Source organism: Motacilla alba, chromosome 5 (assembly GCF_015832195.1).
Source record: "Motacilla alba alba isolate MOTALB_02 chromosome 5, Motacilla_alba_V1.0_pri, whole genome shotgun sequence".
Taxonomy (NCBI): Eukaryota; Metazoa; Chordata; class Aves; order Passeriformes; family Motacillidae; genus Motacilla; species Motacilla alba.
In genome coordinates this window covers 52102051-52126501 of record NC_052020.1, presented here as the reverse complement: position 1 = coordinate 52126501, position 24451 = coordinate 52102051, and the positions used below count along the sequence as shown (strand labels likewise).

Here is a 24451-nt window from a genome sequence, read left to right as displayed (position 1 = left end):
ACTCAGGTGCAGCCTGGGCATGCAGGGTGGGTAGAAAAGGATGTGTGTTTCATAAAAGTTGTAACTAATCAACTCCCTTAAACTGATAGGATTGTCATCAAGATAACTGGCAGTGCAGGGATATTGTAATAGTTTAGAAAATCCCAAAAATCCCCCTGGCTTTCCCCCAGTGGTTGTGGTTAGATTATGCATGAGGTTTTTGACTTTATTTACCCAGAAGAGGGAAGGATTACATAAGAGGCTGGAAGCCTATAAAAGTGTCCTCACTTGGCACAGACAGGATAGCAGGTTAGACTTTTTCAAAGGCAGCTGAAGCCTGCAGCTACGCAGAAAAAAAAAAATAAATCAGAAGAAGAGAGAACTTCCCTGGGAGATCGACACTAAGATTACTTTGCATAGAACTGTTTCTCATGTTTTCTTCTGATAGTATTCCCAGTTGGACAGAAAGCACCTGAATCTGCTTGGATCATGCAGAAGAGAAAGCATTCCTGGGCAGCCTTTGTGGGAGGAGGCAACAGGAAGGGGGAGAAAATGGCTGGGGAAAATGCAAGAATACTGCCCAAGGCCACACATGAGGAGAGAAAGAAGCAGGAGGCAAAAAGGAAAGGGAAATTGAAAACCTTGGCAGGCAAATTGCTGAAGACTGTGGTTGGTGGGAAGGAAATGGTGGAGAAGGCTGGTGCTGAGGATGTGGCAGGGAATTTGCTGAAGAGGCCAAGCGGTAGGAAAGGAGTGGAGAGAGGGACGCCTGCAGGTAACCTTGAAGTTATCTCTGGGTCCAGGCCTGGATCTTCTTTGCTCCTCCCATCCCACAGGCTCTTGTTTTTCATCAGCTTCTGGATTAGGTGCTTTCCACTCTCCTCCTCCCCATCCTTCACCTGAATTCTTGTCCCTTCTGAACCCTACGCTTGCTACTCTGGGCAGTTCTGTACTTCACTTCTTATTTGCTTCACAAATGTTTCTCTTTACTGTTCTTATTTTTATCTCTGCAAAGACTCCTGATGTGTCTTGTGAGAAGGATGATGTATGAGTGGCTGACACCCCAACCATGTGACTGTGCTGCTCCTGCACAGATGGGAGGGGGAGGTGGGTTGCACACAGGCCCGTTGTGCCAATTAAACACTTCCCATGTGTTGCATGCATCGAGGCAGGATGGGTGCAGCTTGTAGGCCCCTCCTGAATTACTTGCCAATTGCTTTGCTGAACATCCTTGCATCGACCCTTCTCCATTTCATGTCATGTTCCTTCCTCCAGTCCTTCTTGATTTAATTCTTACTTCACATATGAGATATTTTCATAGAGGAAAGCTAGGAAGGATATAGGCAAAACACAGTGGAAGTTCATACTCCTTTCATTCTTCACTCTACCCCCTAAGTTTTATCCTGAATTATTTAAGTCCCACTGCTTCTGGCTTTACTTAACTTCCCCTGCATTGTCATCAAGTTCGATTTGTCCTCTGGGCTCTGCTCCAGATACCTTTGGCAAACTTTAACCCTTCGTTGCTCAACCTCGTAATCTATAAAACACATGGAGAAAACCCTGCAGCTCCGTGCATCTGTTGTGAGAGTATCTTTAACTCTTGTTGGCTGACTGGATGTGCTAGGGAAGATACATTGGAAGCAGCCCTGAAAATCTTCTCTCCGAGGGAGCTTGCAGCACTATGGTCCTGCCACGGTTTCTGTAGAGGAGGCAGAGAATTCCTTCCAGGTTTGGCTTTCAGCTGTTGGCTTGTTCAGAAGATGTCCCTTCTTTAATGCTTTTCTTCTGGACGGAAGGTACATTTCTTATGGAAAGATTGTAATTAATGAACCTTTGTTGCTCACATGAGGAGGTGTCTGGAATGATGGCAGAAAGCTGCAGACTAATCTGCAGGCTTGGTTAACCTGGAGGAGAAAGGATGAAAGAAATTTAGAAACAAAAAGAAGTGCTTGCCCTGAGGAAACTGAGAGGTGCTAGTGCTAGACATTAAATGGGCTGATCTTTAGTAGATCCTGAGGAATTCTGGAATAGATATAAACTAGATACTTCATAACTTGGATATTAAAGTGATGGCCCTATAGACAAGTGAACAAACAGCAAGTTGTATTCTTTTTTTATTGCAGAGGAAACCATCTGCAGATTAATTGAGCAAGGAAAATTTTTGGAAGCTTGTGATCAAATTCATAATCTGGAGCATTCTGGAAATGATGGTATGGGAAAGTCTGAATTACTTTATGCACTGCTGGCTGAACGAATGTGGACTGTGGTGGGAGAAGCACTCAGTGGAAATGATAGGATGCTCCTGGAGCCATTGCAGTCAGTGGGGGAATCACTGAAGTGGGAGAAGCAGAAGGAAGCAGAGCGGCTTGGCAACGGCCTAGAGACAGATTCTGTTTCCACCTGGAGCCCAAACTTCTGGAGAAAAGATCTGGAGGAAAAGCTAATGCAGTACATGACCGCCCAGATTCCCCCGTTTGCTTCCTCTACCAACACAGATGAGACTGCACTAATCCAGCACCTGAGTCACCTGGAAAGGACGTTTCTCCCCAGCCTGGAGCACAGAAGTGATGTCTTCAAGGAAGCAGGACTGCTCGTCACCTATGCCCGCTGCTGTCATGCCTCTTTGTGTTCCCACCTTGCCACACTTACTGACAGTAACTGTTTCAGCTTCAGCCAAAGCCTTTTAATTTATGGATGGAGCATTAAAATGTACGAAAGGTATGTCTGAAGGGCATTTTTTCCTACATTTTTCTATATCTCTATTTTTTTATTTCTGAGAACAGTCCCTGCTTCCTGATAACACAGTGGTGATCAGGACTCTTGCTGAGTTTAGGTTTGCCCACTGCCTCTTTTATCTTCTGTGCTCTCAGAACCAGAGCCTTTTTTCATTGCAGTACTGCCTCTTTCTAAATCTTTAATACCAGATTCAGGGGTTCACCTGAGGTGGGCAGGTATTTTTCTGCTGGACTGCTGTTGGACATGCACAGTTTTCTGCTTTATTGAACAATTTCTTTCCTTGTATCAAGCCTTTTTTAACAAGGTCCATAATACTCCAATTACCCCAGAGTAATTTTCCCTGGCCTTTATGTCAGCATGGTGCTCTATGGATTTCTCTTGTTCTGCCCTTGGTCCTTCCACTGCTTTATCTGGCTTGTAGTTTTCCCAGTTGTTTCTGTATTTCCTTCATTAGTGCTCAGATCACAGGAAAAACATGTAACAGATCATTAATTCCCGCTCAAGTCTGGGGAAACAGACATGGCTTTCCTTCTGAAGAGCGGCACATCTGGGGTCCTTTGGCCCAATGTGAATTCAAAGCCTGTGGGTGTCATCAAAGCCTGAAACTTTCTTGTGATTTCTTTTTTTTTTATGGTGGATGGGGAGTTTGATTCTCTGTGTCCGTGGTTTAATTGCTTCAATCTTCTTATGCCTAATAGTTCTCAGCCTTTTTGGATGATTTGATTGCTTTCATCCAAGCCCACAGCTTCTCTGTTCCTTGTATTAATTATACTTATAAACCCTTGATTAGCTCATTAGCAGTTCATCAGGTGGTCTCTTCCCCCAGGCAGCTCCTGAAGGAGGGAAGCTGTGTGGTGGGTACACACTGGCCATCATCAGGCACATGGTAGATGTGGTCAGGAGGCATCCCTTTTACTGCTGCTTTTAAAATGGTAAAAATTTGGAGGAATGGGTTTATTAAATATTGAAATCTTTAATAAAAGTGGAGGTGAAAAATAATGTAATTTAATTATATAAAGAAAAGTCGAATATAGGAAAAAATGTATTATATAAATGCAGAATCCCTTCAGGGAAAAAAAACCCAAACAAGTAAGGCCAGTGACTATATTAGACAGATGGTAGTTAAAAAAGTAGAAATGAGAAGAGCAGAGATGCCCGACTTCAGCATTTGATTTTTTCCTCTCTAAATGCAGTTACAACCCCTATAAAAGCTCATGCATAGATGCAGTTGTCTTGGTATATAGCTGCTTCTTATTCCATTCAGAAAGAGTATGCGACACTTGCAAAGTTGTGCATTCATGCAAGGGTGCTTGGGAGACTCTCCCCCAAGCTTGAGAAGGAATTGAGCAGCAGCAGTGAGGGAAGGGGAGAGGGGAACAAGCAAAAACCTTAACCCGGGCAGCAAATGTGGGGAGAAGGAAAAGAAACAGCACAAAAGAAAAGCTGGCAAAAGGCTGTTGCCAAGATCATCTACTGTGCTGTGGCTGCCCAAGCTTGGCAAACACCGCTGGGTTCTTGCAGGGCACCCTGTGTGCTTAGTGTGAGGCTGTGGTGCCAAGCAGGGGTGCCAGGCGGGCGACGCCGTGGACCCGCGGGAAGCTGCCCCTCTGGCTGAGCTCTTGTTTCTGTACACAGAGGCAGCCAGGCATGTGAGAGACCCGGGCACAGCCCCCAGCACAGCCTTTCCCTTGGTGCACAGTGCCTCGTGTGGATTCTTTTGAAGACTGAGGAAAAGTTACTTGCAATTGCACGGGTAAGAACTCAGGAGTTTTACCCCAATGTGCCGGTTTTATTCCCGTGGTTTTCAATAAAGGGGTGCCCTGGTTAAATACTCAGCTCTGCTCAGGCACGTGTGGGTCCCAAGGTCTCCACCTTTACCGAGTTTCATTGCAGAGCCCAGGTGTGAAGATCCACATTGTCTGCTGCCAAAGGGAGGCTGGCCTGTCCTTGCTCCTTAGCGAGGAAATGCTGGGACTTCTGCAAATCTCTCTTCATCCCATTGCTGTAAATTCAGAGAGCTGCAATCTGCTCTGCTCAGATGAAAGAAAGGGAGACTATGGGTGAAACCCACTTCCTTATTGAGGGCCATTTCAAAATGTTGTCCATCTTCTCTCCATCTCTTAATGATCCCATCGTGTGTGAAGCTGGGGTTTTTGTACAGCCCCTTTGCCTCAGCTGTGCAGGATATTGAGGCTGCTAAGTTTGCCTGCGTGTGGACCCCTCACAGTCCTCTCCAGCCTGTTGGACTGACACTGCTGATGTTAGAGCAATGATTATTTCCAGAGCTCAGCACAAGAAAATGTGCAGCTGGTGCCCACCCAGCAGCCCTCCTCAGAGAATCCTGTCTTGTGATCCCACAGGTGACCCCAGCCCTGCGACTGCAGCATCTCTTTCTTTTCTCAGCAAAGTTCCCTCTTTGAAGAATTCTGTTGAGACATGTGGAATACAAATGAAGCAGGGAAGATGTGCTGTAGCAATGGGGAGTTCCAGAGGAAACCACGTTATTTGGAAAACTCAGCGGGGCCTCTTTTATTCAGCTAAAGCTGAAATGCAACAGCAGGAGTTACCACACTCAGCTCTCTTGCTTTCCATTTCCACCAGCCCCTGGGGAGCAGAGGAGGGGAAATTCCATGGCAAACTGCTGAATCATCCCTGGGAAAGTACTCTAAATTGCAGAGATTTTCCTCAAGAATTATTCCCTGAAGAACAAGAAGGTAGTCACAAACATGGGAGTAGAAGTGCCAGCTGGTGACAATATGCTTAAAGCCTACTGGTTTCAGTGTTTAAGTATCTTTATGGGCTGTTTTTAATCATTATCCTGAGGAAGACCATGTGTTCTCAAGCTCTTTTTTTAGCATTTGTTTCAATGAAGGAAGTGACTTAACTCAGGGTAGTGCCACTGAGGTTATCCTAGAGCAAGTCCCTGAGTCATTGACAAGCCCTCAAAGATGCTGACTAACGGTGATGGGAAATGTAACTTTTTTTTAGTTCCCTCTAGTGTAATAGCTAAAGAATGCTTGCACTTAACCATGGGCTTTCTGTTTTCCTGTGTGCTGAGCAGGAAAACAGCTCAATCTGGTTATGAGCTTTTGTGCCATGCTGCCCTGAGTTTTCATGCCACCTTGGATCCGGAAGCATCACAGCTCTATGTGGTGCTGAGTTGAACAGAAAGAACAGAGCTGGAAGGGCTGGACAGTGTAGCTTCAAACCTAGCCAGCTTGGGAACAACTCCAGATTCAAGCTAATGAGCTTAAGTGGACATAAGCTGACTCCATATGGAAAAATCATGCATGTCTCTTCAGCTCAGTGGCACAGTTTATAAAATCTGCTTTATCCCTCCATTTCTGCTTCTAGGGTAATTCAGCCCTTCATTATGCTAATATACAGGAAGTTGTTATTGAACAAATATCCTGCTGTTATCTCTGAACAATTGTCATATGTTATTGTGTCTAAATCACATGGTGTGTGTTTTGCCACTTCAATGGATGATGAAAAGTTCAGAATGAGAAGATCCTGACCAGAATAAGCCATGGTCTACTTTGCTTATGAATAGCTGGCTTATCTTTAGGTGTGGCAGCCTGATATCTGCGCAAACTAAAAGCACTTTAAACAGACATGAGTGGTGAGAACTGTGAGCATATCTGAAGGTGCTGAGAGCCCAGATGCCACGTGGGGTTCAAAACCACTTTGAAACTCCAGTGTGGGGAACTCAGTCAGCTCTGCATGCAGGCAGCACTCCCCTTAGTCTGGACACACTGGGGGCTGGGGAGCTTTGTACCTTTGGGGTTACAAAGTTGGTGAACTGAAAATACTGAAAATGCTCCTGCCATCATTTGGGTGGCCAGTCTGTCACCTCTGCCCTTGCTGTACTGGGGAATTTGACAAGAGTGCAAGGCAGACCTTCCAGCATGATGCCAGGGCTCATTCTCATGCTCATTTACGCTGACCTGCAAAGGATCACTTGGCTCTGGGTCTTCTCCCCACCATCCCTCTATTTTTTCAAATGGACAGAAGGAGGATTGAGAAGTTTGTGTTCTGCAGTCAGCACAGGTGTACTGACCATCCGTGGATCTGAAGCCTTGCAACATTTTGGTCAGACAGGAAGAAACAAGAAGTGAATTGGGCCTGTTTATTACAGCAGAAGTTTTGGTCCCCTCCACGATGGAGGTTTGGTGCCTGACGTGCTGGTATCACTACAAGAGCTACAGACAAGCAGGCTGTTTCTAACGCAGACACATAATCTGATCCAAAACAACTAAGTGCTGTCCTCAACAAGTTATTAATTGCCTTGCAGTTCCTCACTAAGCCATGCTTTGTCCCATTGTGGGGGGCAGGCTTGAAGTGTTTGTGCAGCTCAGCGGGGATGTGCTATCTCAGCACATAGTGTTCACACATTTGCTCACAGTCAGGTGATGGCACTTGTGAGGAAAGAAATTTTTCTGGGTTGTTTACAACTGCTTATTTGTCTTTGATTAACACTTTTCAGTGAATATGGGAGAGAAGTTGTTTTGAATATACTTTTGATGAAATTCTTCAGCTGACAGCCACAAATTTCCTAATTCATCAGGCAGAAAAGAACAAAGACCAAAATGGGAGATCAGACTTTTTATTCCTTGGAGGAAGATTCAGAAATGAAAGAATAAATAAGCAAGCCAGACTTTTGAGATTAAAGCTTCTATAAAGGTCAGATCATGTTTTAAGCAACAAGCCCTTTCTTTGCAGTGCTAGTTTTGTTTTTACAGCCATTCAAACTAGCATAAGCCAGCCAAGTCTTGGGAAATTTCCCATCGTGCAGCCTCATGGGGCCCATCTCACCATGACAGTAGCTCTAAACACTAACCCTCTCCTCTTTGCACTCACAAGTTCCTGGCTCAAGCAAGGGAATGGTTTTAATTAATGCTGGCTGGTTTCTGTGGATGCTGGTTGGAGAGAGGAAGGGTGGAAAATCTCAGCTACAGTAGCTGGCAGCATGGAGATGTATCTAAGCACTGTTTTGCTGTGTGGGCGCCTTCATTTGAGCTAAGCTAACTAGGGAAGACTCTAGATAACCCAAGCTGACACTGGGATGAAAGAAAGCTGCAAATCATTTAAACTCAAACAAACAATGTAGAACAAAACAGAACAATGTTATTAGGTCAGCTGGAAAATAGCCAGACTTTGGGTTAAATGAGACAGCCAAAAAAATGGAGGCAGAAATTCATCTAGCCCAAATGGATAATGAGAGGCTGGGAAACCTAAGTCATTCTGAGTGCCATTTTATCTGAACTGTACTTTTTGATTTCCTTTTGTCATTTAGAAGGAAGTGGGGAAAACGCTGAAAGAAGCCTTTGATATTGGGAAACCCCCCTGTGCAGACGCTGCAGTCATTGAGGTAAACTGGGGGGGAACTGAAAAGCTCCCAGTCTTTGGGGCAGTCATGTTTTAGCACACAAGCATGTGGGTATTTGGCAAGACCTAGTTTTGCATGTCTCAGTCTAAGCTCAATGTGGTAAAAGCCTGCAGGCTGGCTGCCATACTCAAGCTGGGTCTGTTTGCTCCCAAACCTGTTTTTGCCCTGGGCACACATAAAGAAAAAATACCCCCTTACTAAACTAAGGATAAGCCTGAGCTGATCCAAGCTGATCTGCATTTTCATACACGCTCCTGGATCTTTATGTAACCTTTTGGAAAGTCGTGGTGCGTGTTACCCAGCCTGCTCTGTGTGAGCTCTGCAGAGCGCTTTTATAAAAGCAGGGAGAGCTGCTGAGCCGGGGCAGGGCCCTTGGCTGGCAGTGCAAATGCAGGCAGGCTGCTCCTGCTTGTCCCTGCTGCCCTGGCGGTGCAGGGGGTTCTGCAGAGCACAGCAGAGGCGAGTGCTCCAAGGGCACGGCAGGAGCACACCCTGCTGACTCGTGAGCAGCATGTACTGTGGGCAGAGGGCATGTGGATCACGACCTGCAGAAGGATTAAAATAAATCCTGGAGTTTATATGTGGGCTTAAGTGATGCTGGAGATCAGGGGCATGGCTCTGGGCTGTCATGACTGTATCTTTCTTCTCCACTTCCACCACCCCGGTGGCAGTCCCGTTTCAGGCCCTGAGAGAGGGAAGTAGCTCCATGGTCCTTTGGGATGGCAGAAAACGTCAGGCATTGGAAGCATTGCAGATCAGCAGCAGCTAGTTTTCCTTGTGAGGAGACAATTTTAGCAGGAAAGCACAGGCTTTCCTGGCCCATCTCAGACCCAGGCACCAAATGCAGAGCTCACATCAGGGACTGTTTCCTCCTTGCCTTGCCCTGCACCTGCTGGAGCTATGGAGCAGTGATGTACCTGTGCTAGGATGATGTTTAGCTATCAAGATGGTTTTTTTTTCCTGCTCCTGGCTCACAGTGGAAAGTTTTCTAACAGGAACTAGGACAAAGCATGGTTTGAATCCCATAGTCCTCATATCTGTAACATCTGGCCATGCTTCAGCATGAGTGGATTCACTCCGTTGTGCATGTAACTGAGAGGTTTGAATGCTCTGGGGTGGGTGATGGAAAAGCCTGGATTAATAGGAATGCCTTATGAAATCACCACCTCCTCAATTTTCTCAGGCTGACACTTAAACTTCAGATAGAAAATGATCAACGTGTCATGGAAACTCATCAGCTGTGGTTTTCTTACACTTTGGGGTGGCTTATTTTATCCATCCCCTTTGGGTGAGCTTTTGCATCTGAACAGTGGAAAATCCCATTCATGATGTGAGTCACCCTTTGTCTCTGGCTGATGAGCACTGTGAGGGCACAGCATACGGGTCCATCTGTCTCCTTTTATCCATCTGGCTCTCCTCCCCTTGCAAGCTTTTGTTTCCACGGAGCAACTAATGGGCAGCATTAAGTTGCCACCTGCTCAAGCCTGCCCGATATGGGGTGAATTTTGAGCTGTCTGGCACAGCCCACCTCCTGCGGACACCTGGGCCACCCAGCTGGGGTCAGTGGGGCAGGACATGTGCTCTAGGGTTTAACACACCGAGCTGTGTCACGTGTGAGTGGTGGTGGCCGGGAAGGTGACACCTGCCCTCTTCAGACATCCCATGCAGAGACCCTGGCAGAGGTGCAGGGCGCACAGATAGCTCTGCATAACCTTTTTTAAGTGGCTGCACCCAAATTTATCTGCGAGGGTGAGTCAGGTAGAAGCGCAGATGCTCTGCAGATGGCAGGTCTGTGTATGAGCTGAGCTGCCAGGCTGGATGTGGCCAGCAGAGAACATCTGCAGGGACAGGCTTTTACCCAAGCACGGGCCTGCTGACCACAACAAAAACAGTGGTAGCAAAGGTGTAGGGTCATCAGCATTACAACGGGGCTGATGAAAAATACATTTTTTTCCATGAGGACTCTCAAAACCGAAGCAGAAGTTGGTGCCTGGGGCAGAGGGATTTGCTGCAGGGTGAACAGTGGGATGTATTCCTGTTCACTGCATAGGGAACAAATGACTTTGGCCAGTTCTCTGCTCACACACTGAAATCCACAGATTCTAACAGAGAAGACAGAGGCTGCCAGGCGAATCAGCGAGAGCCTGAGTGAGAAGGTGGAAGCTGAGTGCCTGGAGGAGTGCCTGAGGTTCCTGGAGAGGTAGGAAGGATGCTGTTTTCCTCCTTGGTAACATTCTTAATGTTCAAAAGAAAGAAACCTCAATGAAGCAGCTGGTGATGCTGTTTCCCATTAAGCTGTTACTGGAGAGACAGCACTTCACTTCTGTTTGTGTGCTCAGTGTTTGTTGTTGGACTAAAGCTGAGGGAACAAAGTACATCTGGAGTAGCTGGGACAGGATAGAGCCTTTGGGGGAGGTCTGGAGAGGCTCAGACCTTAAACACACCTGGGAAGAGGGGCAGCCAAGTGTCCAGTGCCCAGGCCTGGCCCTTCCTACCCTGGCTGTGCATCCCAGGCACAGTGCTTTCCATTGGCTCTGTGGCAGGCTGGGGAGCTCTGCTCTGTCCTAGTTCTCATAACAGAATGAATGTCTTCTCATCTGGCCTCTCCCCACTTCCTCTGGCTCCCTTCATCTGCTTTTTGTTCTTGGGTATTTCTCTCCCCATGTATCCCCCCCAGCAGAAAATGCCAGGACTGCAGGTTTAGGTAGTATTTCAGATGGAGATTTGATTTAAGATCCTTGGCCCTCCACATGATGAGAGGAAAGAAATTCCTATAAAATGGAGTTGTGTAGAAGCCCTTTGTGAGACTGAGACTGACAAAGCAGTTCAGAGACCTCGTGGGTTATTCACATACACTGAGATTTTGTTCTGCAGCTTTATTGACAAAGCCTGAGTTGCTTCCCAGAAGGAAGTGTTGCAAATCAACCTTCTGCCTCTTGGTCCCTGGCAAAGGAACCCAGGCAGCTGCAGGGCTCTCCCTGCTGTTCCTGTGTTTTTATTCTCCATCAGCTGGGCAGGACAGAGACTTTGTCATGTTGTAGGGGGGATTGAAACTGTGAGATAAAAAGACAAATAATCCACAGTATTTCCTCAGTGTGCTATTGATGTTAGATGTGTTATGGAGCACACCAGATTAAAGGTGCTTCTTCCTGTTTTAATTTAGCTATGAAGATGAAGTAAGAAGTTTCATCCAGCTTGATGGCTGCCTGCAGATCTGCAGCAGCTTACGAATCCTGGAGAATTGCTGCCTTCTCAGGTTCGAAAACAGAGTCTCATGACATGGGGAGCAAAACGAGTTTTCTGCTGGTCTGATCTCCTTCTGACTCTGGTAGGAGGCCAACCTTGCCTCCAGCTGGGTATGGTCATCCAGCACTGTGCACACCAGCCTTTAAACATGGAAGCCAGCTGCTGTCAGCAAGACTCCTTTAGAGCTGCGATGGCTGCCCCAGCAAGAGGGAGGCTGAGATGGGGGCTGTGACTGTGGCCAGGGCCACGGGGCTGTACTGCCACTTTTTGCCTGCTCCCAGGCCCTGCAGGTGCAGGGGTTGCAGCCATCTCCCCCTTCCTGCACTGAGCAGGAGGCAGGCAGCAGTGCTGTGTCATGTGTGGGGACACTATCCTGGCTAACTCCACTGTGGGTTGTGATATCCTTCCTTGCCCTGGCCTGATCGTCCTCCAGCAGGAAAGCTGCATGAAGGTTATGCTGAGATGTGTGTGCTACTGCACTTGGTAGGTGCAGTCTTGAGTGCTTTGCTGAATGAAACCCCATGGAATATGCCAGGCTCTCCCTGGGGTTGCTAGGAAGGAGGGAAGCAGTAAAGCACAGAAGGGTGGAGGAGGATGTTTGCACCTACAAGCTAATTTCAGAAGCACTTGCAGCATCGGGGAAAACAAGGTTGCTTCTCTTCTTCCTGTGTAAAGTTATCCATTTTGCTGACTCTCTGGAGTCAGCAAAATGTCAAAATCCAACATATGCACAGTGATTACTTGACATCAGAGCCTTGTGTTGAGCCTAGGTAGCTGCTTTGTTTGTTTTATTTGCATGCTGCTGATGCTGGATCCTAGACTGAATACTTATGAGGCTCTTTTATGTAATCCTTCACAGCTTTACTTAGAATGAAGTTGTACACTGAGCCTTTCCAGAATGTAGAATGTCTGGTTTCAAGCTGGTGATAATTTTAACCAGATTTACTGACTGGAAGACTGTTCTGATGGAAGATAATTGTTTGTCTTGTATTTGTAGATTGTCAAAGGCACATGGGATGCTCACCCAGACTCTGTTTGTCAAGGCTGCTTCGTGCTTGCTCATTTTTGAAAATACTAGAATTTTTATTGATCTGATCCCACTAGTGATGGGTACAAGTGGCATTTGCACGCACTGAGCTTTTGTGCCCTTGTGGCAGTGTCTTAAAGAGCACACAGCAGGTCACTGAGCTAGCTTTGGACCTGAGCATGTGTCCATTCAATGACCCAGGCAGCTGTGTTGGTTACAGTAAAAAGAGTTTTGATCTGAGAGAATAGCGTGATTTGATCTGATCAATACTTTCCACATTTATTTTTTTAAACAGAACTGTCTGGCATAAGCTGACATACATTTGCAGTGTCAGCACTGACCAGAATGTTAAGGTAAATGGATTTCTACACAGGATGGAAGATGACATTATGGAGCATTTTCTGCAGACCATCACTATGAAACTCAAGGTATGGAAGACCCATTTTAATTCTGACTATTTGCAGACCATATGGCTGCTGTACGCTTCCCTCTCATGTCCTGATTTGGAAAAGGTGAAGGCATAGTTTGGCCTTCAAGCCTAGTATTCTCCTCTGCCTTGTCAGAATGTGTATATGGACAGCTTTACATTGTCCAGTTTTGGGACCCCAGTTTCACTGTGTTTGCTGTTGTGCTGCCCAGACCCAAAAAAGTTGAATTTCACCTGGTACCTATTAATTCCCAGCAGCTGGGCATCTTCCCAGGATAGTGATAGCTCACAGAGCCCAGGGCTGTGCTGGGTAGTCTGGATGTAGAGAAGGCTGACCAGAAATATGTCCCTCCCTTGAGATAAAGTCCCCTCCTTTCACACTTTCTAGTATCAGTCTATTAGCCCAGGCACCTTTCACCCTTGTGTCTGGTAAACCCAGAATTCCAGGCTCATGGCAGTGTGTGATCCTGTGCACTTCCCTGGGAAGCTCCCCTGAGCATCTTCAGCCTCATTGCACAGGCTCCCTCGGGCACGCTGGAGGCAGCAAAAGGAAAATGACAAGAGAAACTCTGGCTACACTGTGCAGTTTTGGCCTCCAGAGCTCATTGGCAGCCTGTCCCATGGGCCCACACATCTGTGTGGGAATTGGGGATGGTTCTGACAGAGCACCAGCAACCCTGAGGGGGAACAGGAGGCCCAGGGCCCGGGTTTTCAGTCTTCCAGATTTGGGCTTAAGAACTTAGTACATCCTTCCTGAGTTGGAATTGTTTCCTTCTTTCATGTTTTGATTTTCTTTGAAATAAAAACACAGGATGCTGCAGTTTGTAGAGAAGTCTTTTTCCAAGAGCAGAAAGAGCAAAGACACAATAATCTGTGTCTGTTGTTTGTTTGGTGTCTCTACATGTGCACCCTTTGACTCTGTCTGTTTCTTTTCCTCAGGGAACACTGAAGGACCACTTCAAAAAGTGTGATAGTGGTTTTGACCACATCCTTGAGTCCTTAAAGCAAAACTTTTTGACCTTTGGGAAGAAAAAAACAGATATATATGAGGTAAGAAATAAGTAAGAAAGTGAGAACAATATGTTACTCAGGAAATCATCTTACCAGAAAGCTGGAGAGGGATTTTTTTTCCAAGGGCATGTAGTAAAAGGACAAGGGGGAATGGATTAAAACTAAAAGAGAATAGGTTTACACTAGATTTTAGGAGGAAGTTCTTTGCTGTGGGAATGTTGAGGTGCTGGAAGAAGTTGCCCGGAGAAGCTGAGGATGCCTCATCTCTGGAAGTGTTCAAGGCCATGTTGGGTACTGAGCAACCCATTCTGGTGGAAGGTGTCCCTGCCCATGGCAGGGGGGTTTGGACTAGATGATCTTTAAGGTATCTTCCAATCCAAACCATTCAGTTCTGTGAAATCACTAAAACTAGTAATTGAACATTTGGATGGCACAGTACCAGAAAATTAATCTAAACTGCAGTTTTCCCTGTAGTCAAATGGACTTTTAAGTATCTAGTGGTCTCAGTCCAGTACCTCTATCCACCAGGGTTGAGTAGTGACAGCTGGGACCTTTCTGTAATTTCAGCAGAGAAACCGACAAATGAAGAAATGTGGAAACTGAATGTACCTCCCAAATACAGAGGGGAATGTTGGGCTCCCTCCTCTCCCACCATTGCCCCAACACCATCATATTGGAAATCTTTTCAGCTTCTAATGTGTTTTGACCTTATTTGTAAGGATTATTGATCCCTTTGATGTAGAGTGGACACAGAGGAGTGAAAAGTCCAAATTCTTAAGGGACACAGCATCTCATGCAGAGTAATTGGCAAACAACCTCACAAAGTACCCAAGTTTTTCACCTTTACATTAGCCTAAACAACTTGTGTAGGATCTTACAGCACCCTTGAGTCTATCTTCAGCAATGAGGTTGGTACCTGGGGAAACCTCTGCAGGCTGGATTTGCTGCTGCTACATGTGCCACGTGTCCTCCTAAGCACGGGACTCCCAGGTCTGCAGACTCTTTGTCAGTGATGATTTAAATTAACATTTTGCAATATGGAAAAAGTAATGGAAGAGAAAAAAAAGTAGGATCTATTCTGCTGTTGTTCAAAGCCTGTCACTGGACATTATGTCACATTAGTGCTGGGGCAAGCAGCAACTCAGTGGTGAATCGCTGTGCCAGAGCTCTCTGTCTCTTGCTTTGTCTGTTTTGGACAGAGCTGAGGATTTCCTGTACCTTTGGACTGCAGCCTAACCCTGCTCTGATTTCAATTGCTAACAAAGTGTGGTTTCTGTGCAGCAGCCCACCCCGCAGCAGAAACACTCACTGTCCCTGTCAGGCACTGCAGAGCCTCTGCACTGGGGTTCCTCAGCAGGAAGTGAGAGCTAAGAGGGAGTTGCCCAGGTGACTTCTCTGTGCCCAGCCACAACTGTGTGCCCAAGGGCCCTGTGTCAAGTGTAGATGCTCGAGGGAGGCTGCATCTGGCTGTGTCTGCAGCCCAAGATCTCCCCAGGTGATGTATTTGTTAGCCAAGCCCAGAGTCGCTGCAGCTCTGGAGTGTGAGTGACCTCTGGCTCAGCTAACTGGTCCCATTGCTTTTGATTTGATGTCTCCACACTTACCATCAAGGTTTGTGATCCACATGCTGCTTGCAGATAGTCCAAGTGCTAGATCAAGCATTTTAAATTAATACTTAAGCAAAGAGTTGGGACAGCCATCTCCATGGGCAGAATATCTGCTGTCTGCCCTGGCACGGGTGTGGCTGAGCCTTGCTTGGTGCAGGGAAGTTAATCTGGCTATCTTTGCTCTGGAACAGGCCCTCGTCAAGGCTGTCAATGCCATCATTATTACAGAATACATGCAGGCCCTCCTGACCACTCCCAGGAAACCATCTGCTATGCAGAGGAGGAGGATTGTCAACAAGATAGAAGAAGATCATAGGATGATGCAAACCATCTTTAAAGAGTGCTTAGTAAGTCTTTGATATGGTTACAGTTTTGCACTTTGTCATAGAGCGGTACCAGCAGAGGGAGAGACTCTGAAAGCTACAAAAAAGCTTAAGGTTTTTACCACAGGGGTATCAAGCTTCACTGAAGTGACATTCAGATGTGCTGACAGCCCTTCTGATCTGTCAGGAGCTGTTAGTTCTTGGTTTTGAAATGTGTGACTGGAAGATGCAACTTTTGCACTGCTGCCACTGACACAAGAATGAGATGCGCTCCTCTGAGCTGGTGAGACAGCTCCAAAGCTGCCAGCTCCCCCCATCAGGCCTCTGGTACCTGGCATGGGGTGGCAGTGCTTACCCTTGAGCCTCTGGAGTGATGAAGCAAACAGGCTGCTCCACACCTCCACCTGCTCTGTGGATTGCCCTGTAAGGCTGCTCCTCCCTGGACCTGGGGTGTGCATTGCCACCCCTCTGTCGAGCCTCCTCCCTCCCCACAGGCCCAGCCCAGCCCCCCAGAGCTGGGATGATGACTGCCTGAGCCATTTCCCTGTGCTGTGGCATTTCCTCATGGCAAAAACATGCTGATGCTGTTGTGGTTGCTGAAGGTTGTGGGGAGGAACGAGTCTTCCTGCAGGGGTAAACACCTCACACCATTAGGAAGTGAAGGCACATTGCAGAAGATTGGGTGTAAAAGCAGAGCCACACCTCTGAAGAAAACTTGTGCAGAAGTGCTTGTTCTGATATGCAGAAACAACTTTAGAAGCTTTAAAAAGTCTCACCTCATAATCTGGTGTAATTGGCAGTGCTGCACGCAGCACCTGCGAGTGCCACCAGGCTGTCACATGAGTCCCTTGGTTACCCAAGGGCCAGGATTGCACTGGCAGGAGTGTCCCCTCCTTCAGCTGGTTCAGCTGGAGAATCACTGCTGTGCAATGTCCCTGGCATGGCTCATTAGCAGAGGCAGGCTGAGAGTGCCCAGGCATGGTCTTCATAAGGGGCTGGGCTGAGCAGCACAGCAGTGGTTGCAAAGTCAGTTTGGAAACAGGACTCAGATGTGACAGCACATAAACCCGCTTGGCTACACTGGTTTTAATGATTTCACAAGTGCTGAGTCATTCTCACAACTTGCCTATTTAAGTGCTAGGGACTGAAAATCTCTTTTCTCACAGATGAGTCCCTTGCAAGATATATGTCAACAACTGTTACCTTGTCCAGTGAATAAAATGAAATAAAAATGATTGTCCGTAGGCTTCTCTAAATCCTCTCAGACTCATTATAATGAATGCATTAGATTCATAGCAGAAAGCTGGAAGCTTCCAGTGCTTTTAGCTGAAGACCCACCTCTCTCGGAGTGATCGATCACAGATGAATTAATGCTTTCAGCAATTGAGACATGGAGAATAGCAGGAAGGTTCTCTAATCTTAACTCTGAAGTTTACCAGAAATGCTGTGCTCAGCATCAGCTTTGGATGTAACGTGCATGGAGCAGTGCAAAGGAAAAAGAGGAAATCTAATTATCTATTAAAACCCTACATTAAGCTTGGGTGAAAAAAGGCTGCATCTGGTTAGAACATTTTCCCCAGTGTCCCCACTTTCTTGCTTGATGTGAGAGCACTGAAAGCCTTGAAGGTGAAATGCACAAGAGATTTGCAGGGGACAGCCTGCTCCTTAGTCATGAGGCTCAGGGTTATGCATGCCAAATATGAACTCTGCTGCAGACTGAATTTATCGTGCAGTTGTTGCACAGGCTGCACCTGCTCCCTGCCCTGCTCTGCCCTCTCTTTGGGCTCTTCCTTCCCCTCTGCTCTCAAAACACATTAGGAAATACCTTGCTTCTCTCCTAAGAGCAGTATGTGTCAAAGGCACTTAAACACTGCTGACAAAACACCTCTTTTTTTTCCCCTTAGACTGCAGGCTGTTTACCTCTGACCTTGCCTGCCTATGTAGTGCTTAACTAAATCTGACGCCTTCAAATTAATTAGCATTTTGTAATAGTGAGCTTGCCAAGTATGAAGCTGTACAGTACCAGTGCCTCAGGAGCTGAGTACAGCTTGTGCACTGAGCAGAGCTAGACATGCTGCGTGCCTGCAGTGCAGGGGGAGAGGGGGAAGGCTGTCTTCAAATATTATTATTATTTTTAATTTATGTTCATCACAGAGGTGCCACATGGAGAATGTGACCTGCTGTTTCTAATGCCCCCTGCAGATCAGGGGAACCTGGGCTTCTCCTGCCCCAGTTTGGCAGCCCGTTCTCCAGGTTTGCTTTGTCACAGAGTCTCTGTTGACGTGGTGGCATCAATAATTCAGGGAAGCAATTAAATTGCATTACTGCACTGATGAAAAATGTGAGCAAGACCTGAAGCTCTCTTCCTGGTGGTTCATCTGCATCCTGCTTCTCCAGCTCTGCTAAAAATGCTGTGTGTTTTCTGATGAGACTTTTTTCTCCTGTGTGCTCCAGATTAGAGGGAGATCATCATGTGCAACATCTACCAATCATGTCTGTTTTTCACTTTTTTTTCTATTAGAGGATCTGTGTTCTCTCATCCTCTCCCTAAGGCTGCTTTTCTGTCCCTGGGCTTGCTTTGGGGTGGCAGAAATGCCAGCATGTTTGGCCAACAAAGCTTGTTTTCACACAGGTCAAGCACAGGGCTGTGCTTACCTCCAGAAGCAAACCACCTCCCACGAGGTGAAATGGCCTTGACAGGAAAGGCAGTTTAGGGAAAAATGAGGTACATTTGCCAGCTTTGCCAAAGGAAGTGCAGGAGGGGATTCTGCACTGCTGAAGATGGCTGCCCAGCCACCCTGGAAGCAGTCTGTGACTGCTCCCCAGGTTCTTTTCTGCTACCCTGGGGGAAAATCAGACTTCTATACGTGCACTTCTATACATACTCCTGCAAAGCTCCTAACCCATATGGAGACATCCCCAGTCTGACACGAGTCTAGCTCCTAATGCGCTGTGCCATTTCTCCTGCCCTGAACACACCATTGCTTTTCTCCCCAGGGTCCTGCAGCTGGTTCTCTCAAGGATCCCATAAAAGCAATTTTAGAGCTTGTTCAAACTTCTGATCCTGAGGGGATGAAAATAGCACTTCTGCCCATTCTAAAAGAATTTCCTGACCTCAGGTAACATCTTTGGTTGATTTGAACTTCTGTACTTTCTTACATGATTACTTGAAACCAGAAGACCGACAGCAGTATTAGTCCTGTAATGCTTTTGCAGTGTGTTGGGCCAGACACAGTGACCCTTTGAATGTATTCACTGGTGCCTGGTTTATATCCTTGTCAGACACGAACTGCTGAAGTTGAGATGTCCTTCTGTAAAGGTGGAGGATGGATGAAATTGCTGTCAACAAAGCAGAAATGCTATGGAAAAGTACTACCTTAATGCAGAACTTACAGGAGCATATGTGTCAAATGTAGGTTTCAAGAACATCCTTAATTTGGGCATTTCATAACTTCCAAACACTTGGCTTTTGGCTTCAACACTTCACCAAACCTTATATAAATATTTTCAGAAGTTTCTAGGTGTATTCAGCAAGAATATACATTGTATTTCTTACAGAAAATTTAACAGAATTGAAACACAGGTTTTTCCAAAGCCTGTGGTTTACTGCATCTGTCTTTTGCTCGGATGTGCTGTGCCTGTGTTTTTCCAACTTAACATGATTGCAGTGTAAAGCTCTCTATCACAGGATGTTGTGAAGGCCAAAAGTGTGAATACCTTCAAATATGGGGCAGGCAATTTGTGGCAGATAATTACTTCAGTGCCTATTCAACATGACAGTCATCATATAAATCTGCAGCAAGGGAAGTCTCTGGACTTCTGTAGGAAGGACTGCTACAGGCAAAGAAAAAAAAAAAAGAAAGACAAAGAGATTATGTTGTGCTTCATCTGGTTTCTTACTTTTTTTTTTTTTTTTTTTTTTTACTTTACTACTTTTGAAGGTGATATTGAGCTAAAAAGCTCCTTATCTGATACAGCACAGCAATGACACATATGCATATACATAGTATAAGAAGTGGGTATAGAAAGTTCTCAGAAGACCCAGATCTCAGAGGAGGTCATCCTGGTGCGAGTGGATGAATTGTTCTTGACTACAACAGATTTCTCTGTTTCAAACTGTTTGGCTTGGATCTATTTGCCTCCTATCCAATACAGTATTTCCCTGCTCAGGGGAACAGTGCTCTGTAGAACACAAATCTTGTAACCTTCCAGATGAACAGGAATTAGCTCCATTTGAGGGGAGAAAAGATATAAAAAATGCCTCCAAATGGTCAAATACAGAGTTATCTGAAACCTATTATGATAGATACAGCTCTTTTTCTAGGAATAACCTAAGCTGAACATTTTCAATACTTCAGAGGGATGCTGAGTGCTCTGGGCTTAGGACTCATGAGATCAGTCCTATCCCACACAGCTCTTGGGATATGGCTTCCTCCTTAGATAGCTAGAAGGTGTCAAAAAGCAGCTTCCGATCTTTGGTCTGGTCCAACAAAACTGAGGGATAGAAAACAACTTTTTTTTTTTTTTTCCCCTTGACTCATTCACTTACTGTCCTCTTGTCCTTTTGGAAAGGAAGGAACATCTGAGTGCAGTGCTGGACATCAAAAATTCGCTCAGCCGAGAAGACAGAGCTGCTCTCTTGAAGGCATTTCATGATAATTGCAGGGAATCAGAAACAGAAGCAAACTTGCTTTTTGCAGATATAGAAGTAAAACCTAGAAAATGCGGAATCTGTGGCTGCCTCTGCTGTTAGCAAAGGTGGGTGTGTGTGAGTGTGCTTGTGTGTAACGTGTATCTGCCCAGGCACACTTCTTACAGGGAGGTGGAGCTGTAGCCTCACCTCCCCAAAGCCCTCATTGCTCCATGCACTGGCTCTACTTCCCTCTCTCCGCCTGCAGACTTCCACACCCTGGAGGATCTTGTTGTAGGCAGTGCAGGGTGCTGAATACTTAGATGAGTGATTCAGGTTACAGCAGGGACAAAGGGGAAGACAGGGCTGGCTCTTCCTCCCCATTTTTCACTCCTGTCTGTGTGTCCCTGCAGCAAGGTCTCTCTGCAGCATTCCCTCCCTCCCAGCTCTTGCCTCTGCCTGGGCATGGTTTCCCAGGCAGGTGCTGTTGCCTCCTAGCAGGACAAGCCAAGGAGGAACCTCTCAGTGATCCTCCTGCTTCTCTGGTGCTGAGGGGAGGGATATGTGAGCCCACCACTGCCTCCTCCATGACAGCTACATTAATTAAACCAGGCTTGGCCCCATTTAAATGACTGTGCTGTGAGAACCAGAGGCAAGTGTGCCCATTGTGTGATGGCAGAAACAGCAGTTGATGGCAGAAGGGAGGAGGGTTAAAAACAGAGGGATGACTGTCACTGCAAGGAGTTAAATCCAATGGTGAGATTGCCAAGACTCGTTTGGGGTACTTGCAGTCAACTTTCAGTCTCCCAAGGGACTCCTTCATAATCAAAATTGGGTGCTTTTTTTTTTTGGGGGGGGGGGGGGGGGGGGCTAAGTTGCAGCAGATTTCAAAGCTAAGCAGTTCCTCACCAATTTAAAATACTGCTTAGTGGAAAATATGCAGCTATTTTCTTCACTTGAAATAACTGACAATTTCTTGTTAGTCCAAAATTATCCAGCTCCAGCTCAGAGGTGGAGAATTTTGTTTTATGTTGGCCAGGTCAGAACCCTCAGCCATGAGAAATAGTCCTGCTCAGTCAATAACTACAGATTGTCAGCAGTTACCTTCTGTTGCATAAGCTGACTAGACTGACGTTTAGAAGCACAGTCCCTTTCCTCCTCCCCTCTCAGGTGTCACTATTTATTTATAGTTACTCATGTTAGCAGATCAGGGGTGAGGTATGCAGGACTCTGCCCTCCAGGCACAGGCAGACAGCAGGCTGCCCTGGTAGCAGGGAGAGAAAGCAAGAGAAACAATTAATAAGCACAAAAGCTTCCCCTCCTAATGAAAACTGATTCTGATATAGTGAACTGGCTGTCAGCCACCCATGTTTATACCCTGCTTTAAAGAAATTACCCATAGTGTCACTTTTGTTTTAGTTAAGGTATCGAGGAACAAGTTTTTAAAGCATTGTAAGTCCCTGAATCTCCTGTTTGCTGAAATTCTCTGGGTAAATAGGCTCCCAAATCCCAGCAGACCCAGCTGAGTCAGCAGTGTGGTGGACACACATGCCTAGCACAGTTTGGTGGCCTCACTCAAGTTCAGGGGCATCAGTAAAGGTGAAATCAGTTATGAGATGTGCCACCTTCCTCCTTCCGTCCCAGCCCTGTGATTTTGCCGCCATGCTCTGGAGTGTGACCTGTAGGCTCTCTGAGAATCAGCTGCTTCCTCCTAGTCAGAAACACATTTCTCCCTCCTGTATATGGAGGTGGCAGGACTTTGGAAGAACACAGGTTTTGGCTGTTTCATGTTAGCATGAAATGTCCTTCCAGAAGAGGAGTGAGAAGGTTTGGCTGGGGAGGGCAGGCAGCAGTGGGGGTGCTGCCCATGGATCGCTTAGCCCAGGAAGTGGAGGATTTCAGCAGGTAAGTGTGGCTACAGCTTCATGCAAGAGTGTGCACAGGAGGGATGTTTCTGCTGTTTGACTCTTGCACATGTTCTGACGAGTGCTATTTAATTACCCAGCTTTTTTTTTGCCTTCCCTCAGGCCTGCTGGGAGAAACATGAGGCCTTGCTCTGCTGTGCCAGCGTCTGCAACCACAACTCCTTGAAAGCTTCTCATGCAGATGGATGCATGGAGAAGCCTTTCAGCCACGGAAGAAAAAATTTCTGCGCTTTTGCAGGAAAACCATGAGGCTCAAATCCTAATCTTAAATGTAAAGTCCAGGAGGAAGATGAATGAGATATGGTTGAAAGACATTTCTTCCAAATTTCCTAGAGATTGCCATTCAGCTAAGTCCTGGTGGTTATTCCCAGGATGTGGCAAGTGTGGAGGAGGGTTTCCCCTCACTGAATTCCTCTCTGAATTCCTCCTTTGTTCCATGAAATCTCCAATGAAACCAGGGACTGCTGCACCACATGGTGTCCCAGCACGGCAACTTCCCGAGGGATCCAAGACCTCTGTTAGGGAATATTGCCTGGCTGATTGTGCTGGCAATGCCTGCAGGTCTGGGCACCTCAGTTTACTCCCCAAAGCCTGGCCTGCACCACGAAGGTGCAGACAGAGCTGCCTCTTCCCTCTCTTGTGAAGGCTGTGACCTTCTTTTGGGGCAGCCTGCCATGGTGAGGTGTGGGACGGGGAGCTCTTCCTGTATGAGTTTTACAGCTGGCTCAGGAGCATAGTCTTGCATTAATTTTTATACCTCAGTTACTGGAAATTTCCTCTTGGAGAGAGAGGAGAAAACCTCATGGGAAGCAGGCAGTAAAAGGAGCTGTTTGTCCCAGCCTCTGGGCAAGGTCTCTGCTAGTTTTCAGATGTAAATAGGCAGTTCTGAAGGAAAAACACTGATTTTTCTTCCTGGTTATCTATGGACTGGTCACAGGCCACAAGCGGGATGTGCTTCAAGGCCCTCCTTTGGTATTGTATGAATATAGGCCATTACTGCTCCCCTTTGACACCACAACCAAGCAAGAAACTCTACCTCAGATGCACCAGTGCTTTTCTGAGCAGCCATTCCCCCTCAAGTCTGCTACCCTAACAAGGAGAAGGAAATTTCTGCATAACCTGTCAATGTGTGTAGCAGGGGACATGTCATGCCCTGGTACCGTGGGAAATGCAGACCCATCTGGGTGCTGCCACATTCTACAGTGGTGTGCCATCACCCCAGGGACTCAGGTGCCCCATCCCAAAGCCCTCAGTGCAGATGGGGTCCTGTGAGCTGGAAAGGAGCCAGGGCAGATTTGTAATTGTCATTAGCTTTGTTCCTGGTGCTGTGCTGAGTGCAGGGTGAGTGTCTGAGGAGAAGAAACAGGTTGCTTCCATCTCCATGGAGTCCTCTGTGTGCTTTCAGGGCACCAGGAGACCTTGGCTCTGTTACACTTCGTCCCTCTTGTCACTGAAGGGCAGTGAGAGCATCCCATGGCCTGCCTGGCCTTCCTGACTGCCCGGCTGCTCAAAAGGCCAGTGTTGGTATCCCTAACATTTCATAGCCATCCATTGTGGCTTCAGTGAGACCTTCTGTGGGATATGGGAAGGCTGGGGAATCTGGGGGAGCTGCAACCTGGCTGGGTGGGCATGGGTTGGGCTGTGGGGCTGGATGAGCACCTGCTTTCTGAAGGTTGTCAGCCCTGCCAGGCACTGTGGGCCAGCCACCCTCCCCTCCTGCTGAATTGCACATTTTTGCAAGGATGGGAAGGGATGTCAGACCTGGATGACAGACCCTATTGTGATGGCAAGGTCAGGGTCAGCCTCTGCCAATGGGGATTTCAAGCAACAAGCCTTCTAGAGAAAATAAATAAAACCCTCCCTGACATTTCCATCACTGTTGGGCTAAAAATAATCCTTCAGCATGTGGACAGCTCTGGCCATGCACATGTCAATGCCGATGTCTGTCTGTGCTGTTTGACATCTTCAGCCAGCCAAGGGTGTGTTCTGCTTAGAATCAGCAGCTGGGAGCCCTGAGGGGCACCAGGCTTGCCATTGCTGTGTGCAGATCAATGAGGTTTTGTAGCAGCAAGTTTTTGCACCATGTGTGAAACATCCACTCATGGAGAGACCAAATAAAGACTTGAGTTTGTCCATGATGTTTAATGACAT

The 24451-nt window shown here is 46.7% G+C and overlaps 1 protein-coding gene across 4 annotated transcripts; it reads left to right on the top strand.

Annotated features, from left to right (window-relative positions):
• The first annotated feature begins 300 nt into the window (after positions 1-300).
• On the top strand, positions 301-24451 carry LOC119702071 (exocyst complex component 3-like protein 2). Of its 4 annotated transcripts, none has more exons than XM_038139523.1 (12): positions 301-754; positions 2103-2697; positions 4351-4468; positions 8012-8086; positions 10204-10304; positions 11268-11360; positions 12673-12805; positions 13744-13854; positions 15614-15769; positions 18743-18864; positions 20318-20503; positions 22403-24451. In XM_038139523.1, exons 1-11 carry the CDS (start codon positions 469-471, stop codon positions 20496-20498), a joined length of 1971 nt encoding a protein of 656 aa, XP_037995451.1. In that variant the 5' UTR covers positions 301-468; the 3' UTR covers positions 20499-20503; positions 22403-24451. The 4 variants fall into 4 exon arrangements, with proteins under 4 accessions (XP_037995451.1, XP_037995452.1, XP_037995453.1 ...); XM_038139526.1 differs by lacking the exon at positions 301-754 and adding an exon at positions 1446-1775; XM_038139524.1 differs by lacking the exon at positions 11268-11360.

Bases quoted from the DNA above. Each gene is read 5' to 3' on its own strand.
- LOC119702071 (XM_038139523.1), top strand. From the start codon at position 469: ATGCAGAAGAGAAAGCATTCCTGGGCAGCCTTTGTGGGAGGAGGCAAC. The intron at 2,698-4,350 runs GTATGTCTGAAG...TTCTGTACACAG, and splicing joins AGCATTAAAATGTACGAAAG to AGGCAGCCAGGCATGTGAGA. The intron at 18,865-20,317 runs GTAACATCTTTG...CCTTTTGGAAAG, and splicing joins AAAGAATTTCCTGACCTCAG to GAAGGAACATCTGAGTGCAG.